The 6,000-nt window shown below is 51.2% G+C and overlaps 1 protein-coding gene across 1 annotated transcript; it reads left to right on the top strand.

Annotated features, from left to right (window-relative positions):
- Positions 1-3,106: 3,106 nt before the first annotated feature.
- LOC127488785 (disintegrin and metalloproteinase domain-containing protein 21-like) lies at positions 3,107-5,302 on the top strand. Its single transcript, XM_051839252.3, has one exon. It carries the CDS (start codon positions 3,107-3,109, stop codon positions 5,300-5,302), a length of 2,196 nt encoding a protein of 731 aa, XP_051695212.3.
- Positions 5,303-6,000: the final 698 nt, after the last annotated feature.

Raw genomic sequence — 6,000 nt, 5'->3', positions numbered from 1 at the left:
GGAATCTCCAAATTTACCATGAGAACAGCAAGGGAGTGGTGATCACAGTTCACTGGAAAAACAAGTTGCCTATCCCACCCTTCCCAGGGTTTTTGTTTCATCATGAGAAAGCCAGACAGGACGGAGAATTGTAAATCAGGTCTTTTGATGGGTTTTGTTCCTGCCAGGTAACTGAATGCCAATCTGATTGTCAAATTTTCTTTCCTTCAGAATTGTACTTAAGCACCCTACTACCACCAGCCCCTTTGGGTTTTTTTCCTCTCTTGGAGCCCTCCTCCATGCCACTGTGACTGGAGGTCTTTGACTCTAAGAAATCCTTTTTAAATCTAAAAACCAAGGGGCCAGCGCTGTGGTGCAGTGGGTTAACGCCCTAGCCTGAGGCGTCGGCATCCCATGTGGGCGCTGGTTCTAGTCCCAGCGGCACCTCTTTTAATGCAGGTCTCTGCTGTGGCCTGGGATGGCAGCGGGGGATGGCCCGAGTCCTTGGGGCCCTGCACCCGCATCAGAGACCCAGAAGAAGCTCCTGGCTCCTGGCTTCGGGTCAGCGCAGCTCCAGCCTTTGCGGCCAACTGGGGAGTGAACCATCAGTTGGAGGACCTCTCTCTCTCTCTCTCTCTCTCTTGCCTCTCCTTCTCTCTCTGTGTAACTCTGACTTTCAAATAAATAAATAAATAAATAAATCTTAAAAAAAAAAAACTAAAAGCCAAAAAAAAAAGCAAGCAGGCTTCCCAGCAGCAGCACTGAGTGAAACAAAGGCCCGTCCTCCAGAAGTGCTTCCGTCTTAGAATTCTAGACCCGGCCAAACCCGCAAACACGTGAGCATAGAACTTCAGACAGGCAAGATCAGCAACTCAGCCTTGCACTCATATGTTCTTAGGAAATTGTTCGAAGAGGTGCATCCAGGGAATGAGGGTGCAAATCAAGACGGGAGAAAGTAAGCAACTTAAGAAACAGCAAGTCTCGCAGGATAGACACAGAGAGGACCCGGCCACCGTCCAGGGCTCTGGGGCGGCCAGTTCTGAACGTCAGAGCAGGGTTCTGAGAAAAGCAGCCCAGACTGGCAGCCTGGGAGGTAGGACGGGTGGTCACAGCAGGGCCGCGGGACAACCTCACCTGGCAGGAAGGACACACAAGGGGAGGAAAAGCCACTGGGAACTCCAGGGAGCAGAGTCTGCTCAGCCGTGCCCTGGGCGTCAGCATCTGCAGGCTAGCCAGGCTCAGTCAGCAGGAGGACAAGGGCTCAGGGGCCTTGAAGTGCCCTTGCCTCTGTACTGCAGAGCGGGCTGTTGGGGGCACAAGAAGCCAGGGTGGATTCGTCACTTATAGTGAAGGAGCCAGCGAAGGAAGCAGCCAGCAATGGTTCTGTTCCGGGGAGAGAAGGGGTACTCAGTCCAGAGCGCACAGAGTAGACTGACCGGGAGACAGGGGCGGGGGCTCGCAGCAGGATGGAGGCCCATGGGAGGTGTGCCTGGGGCAGCCAGGACACACCAGCAGGGATCCCGGCTGGTGACACACGTGCGGCCTGGAGGGGCGCCAACGGGGGAGGCTGTGCGTGTGCCTGGGTGGGAGCAGCACTTTCTGTGCACCCAAGGTTCTGTGAACCTGAACTGCTCCAGAGGAGTAGGTCTTTGACAGAGTGACTTGCAATTGCTCTCCTGGGGGCCCACCACCTAGCGGTGCTGGAGGCAGAACAAGACACTGCACTTTTAATTCTTTCTGCACCATTTGTTTTAACTCTATGCAAATGCTGCTTCCATTTAAGGTGTCTGTGTGTATAATGGTCTTTCTTTTTTCACACACAACAGACCGGCAGTTAGTACCAGGCACACACTTAAAGCACAACCACCACCTCCGGGCTGGCTCAATGCCAGGTTTATTACCCAAAGTCAGGTACCTGTCTGTGGTGGTGAATGAGAATAAGGAGGACAAGTTTGAGGCTACAGGACAGAAAAGGTTAATCTTCTGATAGATGAGGACAACAGCAGAGTCTGGGCTCTCAAAACTCCTGCCCTGCCTCAGTGAGGACAGGCTGGCCTTTGAAGGAGTACAAAGTGGGGAGGGGCTACTGAGTCAGCGCTGAGGCTGGCTGTGGGTCTGATAATGGGGCATCTGGCGTGTCAGCACAGGTCCTTGATAAACTTGCTTGAGTGTTTGACTTCATCCTGAGAACGCAGCAGGACATTCTGCACGACTAAGCAGCTACAGCACATTGTCTGACTGAGATCTGAAAGAGGAAAAGTGTTGCGCTAGCGAGTCCAGGGCTTCCTTGATCAGGAGGAGGCCCGCTCAGCCTGGAGCCCATGCTCACTATGTCCCCCGTTACTCATACCCCTTCACGTCCTTTTACAACACACAGGAAACCTCTGGTCACGCTGACCACAGAGGACCAGATTACTTTAGAGCTACAGCAGACTTTCTAAAGGACAGCTCTGAATTCACAAGCAAGCGTTATTTATCTGTTTCAATGATCACTATAGGCAGTTACGGGCTCAGAAGTTATCACCTACAAAAGTGAAAAGAAAATCATATTTGTTGCGGTTGTAAGCTTAGTCTCTTCCCCTTTCGATAACGGGGTCTCTGCATGGATTCCAGAGTTTGTGTTTGCAGAGAAATGGAGACACTGGGGACAGGACACTGAAAGTGTCAGAGGAACCATGCGTTTGTGGAGGAGAAACACCAAGGTCTCCCATGAAGACCCAAAGCCAACCCTGATGCCCACCACTGATCAGCAAACGCCTGCTCCCTGTTCCTGGGGCCACTGCCCTCCTCTTGGAGGTTGCTGAACACTCCCATGCAGAGACCTCTGCTGGGCTCACATCTTCCAGACACTCTGCTGCTCACAAGGAGTTGCCAAAACCAAAGGGAGATACTGATGCTGTGTGGGGCCCTTTGACCCCAGCCCCCTTGAGCTCTGATGACACAATGCCCAGACCCAAACTTGCCACGCCCTGCTTCTGTTGTCTAAACCCTCAGGGAGCCTGGGGAGGACCTGTGTCGTCTGTCAGTGTCCCCCTGGCAGTGAAGAGGCCACAGCAGATGCCTGGGATCTGGCTCTCTGGACACTTTTCCAAGCCCACTCCTCAGACACGTATCCCCGAGCTGGGCCATGGTGCTGGCAGAGGGATCGGTCATGCTGCTCCTGCTTGGGCTCTGGGCGCACCTGGAACCGGGCCAGAGCTCCCCTGGTCGTCCCTCGTGGCGCTATGTTTCATCTGAGGTGGTGATTCCTAGGAAGGAGCTACACCAGGGCAAAGGTGTTCAGCTGCCAGGCTGGCTCTCCTATAGCCTGCGTTTTGGGGGCCAAAGACACGTCATCCGTATGCGGAGAAAGAAGCTTAATTGGCCCGGACACCTGCTAATGATGACTCAGGATGACCAAGGAGCCTTGCAGATGGACTATCCCTACATTCCTATGGACTGCTACTACCTCGGCCACCTGCAGGACATTCCTCTGTCTACCGTCACCATTGACACCTGCTATGGGGGCCTGGAAGGCATCATGAAGCTGGATGACCTTGCCTACGAAATCAAACCCCTTAGGGACTCCCACAGATTTGAACACATCGTTTCTCAGATAGTGGCCGACTACAACGCCACGGGGCCCATGTATTCGCTGGAACACAAGGAGGATATGGACCCCTTCTTCTCTGAGGTGAACAGCACTGTGGCTCCCAGGTTCTCTGTTATGATGTACAGTGCCCATATGTTCCATGTGAAGCATCATGTTCAAGTTACTAATGGACTGTTTCAGGTATTCACCAATGTGTCAAAAACCGTCCAATTTGTAATGCATTTGTACCATGTTGTTGATAATATTTTCAGAACTATGTATGCTGAGATTTATGTTTCTTACCTAATCATATATGATCAAGCAGATCCGGTATCCCCTATTGATGACTATAGGGTTCCAGGAAGTCCACTGCATACTCTGTATTACAATGTGCTATATCTAGCTCTTTATCCACACTCAGCCATAGTACTTACACCAAGTAGGCCACATGAAAGTGAGTATGAACTTCGTGGGTATTGGGTGTGTGGCCGTAGTGCATATAACTATCTTGGATACGCTGGCAGACATTATTTTTCATTAGGTGTTGTAATTGCACACCAACAGGCAAAACTCTTGGGTGTGTGGATTGACGACCCATGGTGCATTTGCAATAGAAGAGCCACCTGTGTAATGTACAGATACCCTCAACTGACTGATTCCTTTAGCAACTGTTCTTTTACTCATGTTCAACATATAATAGGGAATATTCATTCAAGATGCTATTTCTCAACAATCTATGATTACCATAATAAAACTCTACTTCAGGAACGTTGTGGAAACCGTAAGATAGAGGGAAGGGAGAAATGTGATTGTGGCTCCTTCAAGCAGTGTCATGCCAACAAATGTTGTAAAGCCAACTGTGAACTCACACCTGGAAGTGTTTGTGATAGAGAACAGTGCTGCACAAACTGCACCTACTCCCCTCTTGGGACTCTCTGCAGACCCGTCCGGAACATATGCGACCTTCCAGAGTACTGTCGGGGGTCCACCTTCACATGCCCTGATGATTTTTATTTGCAAGATGGAACCCCATGCACTGAAGAGGGCTACTGCTATCAGGGGAACTGCACTGACCGCAGTATCCACTGCAAAGAGATCTTTGGTGAAGATGCTCAGAATGGTCACGACAGCTGCTATCGGATAAATGAAATAGGGTTCCGATTTGGCCATTGTTCTAGAAGGGATACATTTCGTGCACACACTGCATGTAGTAGAGCAAACAACAAGTGTGGAAAGCTGCAGTGCATCAACGTCACTCGGATTCCCCAGCTGCAGGAGCACGTTTCATTCCATCAGTCTTTATACGATGGTGTCTTCTGTTTTGGGCTGGATGAACACCTTGGGAATGAAGCGATTGATGTTGGACACGTGAGAAACGGTACTCCCTGTGCTGATGGGCTTTTCTGTTTTAACAGAGAGTGCAATACGACTTTGGATAAGTTGAACTATGACTGTTCCCCTGAGAAGTGCAATTTCAGAGGAGTTTGCAACAATAAAAAGAACTGCCACTGCCATGTGGGCTGGGATCCCCCGGCGTGCCGAAATACAGGTTCTGGTGGGAGTGTGGACAGTGGACCCCCTCTTAAAAGAGTGCGTACAATAAGGCAAAGCATGGCACCAGTGATCTATTGGAGAGTTGTCTTTGCTCGCCTTTATTGCTTGATTTTTGCTCTGCTCTTCGGGATGGCCTCACGAGTACGGACAGTTATGACTACCACTGTCAAGGAAGAAACAATTCCTGAGAAACAGTAAAGTATCAGTCAGCCTCCCGACCCCTGTAAAATACAGAGCCTGTAGCAGGAACATCTGTGAAAAAGAATCAGTGCAAGAGACAGCAGCGCAGAGATCATGCATCCTGCACACAGGGGTCGTTCTCCCTGTCGTGGGGGAGGCGGGAGGCCTAGGTTTCTGTCGGCAGTTCTCCCTGATGGGTCACTGGTGCTCAGCTGAATACATCTTTGAGACCTCACGTTATTGTCTTCACATCCTTCCATCAGCGTTAGGCGTCCATAGGAGCCCATGTCTCGGCCTGAAGTTGGACACCTGGGTCAGCAGCAGGGTGAGGCCTGAGCCACTCGTCCCAGGATTAATGAAGTCGTCCCCAGCTCCTTGAAGGAGACGTTCAGGACATTTCTCCAAAATAATGTTCCTGGGCTTGCGTTTCTCCTCCACTTCTGAGTAAACTCTCCTTTCCTGAATCCAGAATGAGTTTAGGCCTCCCAACCAAAGTCTCCCATTCCGCACTAGAGTGGCTGTGAGCATTGGGACAGAGGGATGGGGGCTCAAACCCATCACCAGGCAAAAGCTGTGCCAACCTGGGGCACAGATCCCTCCGTGAGAGGCGGCATGTGAGGAGGCCTGACTGCAACAACTGTCCTGGCCTGGGAGGGAGCAGACGGCCAGGGTGAAAAGCCAGCCTGGAACCTGGGCCGCTGAGGGCACACGGCTCA

This window comes from Oryctolagus cuniculus, chromosome 8 (genome assembly GCF_051225735.1).
Source record: "Oryctolagus cuniculus isolate XC-2025 breed Fujian yellow rabbit chromosome 8, ASM5122573v1, whole genome shotgun sequence".
NCBI lineage: Eukaryota > Metazoa > Chordata > Mammalia > Lagomorpha > Leporidae > Oryctolagus > Oryctolagus cuniculus.
Note: the sequence above shows the minus strand (reverse complement) of the source record. Positions and strands in the feature narration are given on the sequence as shown.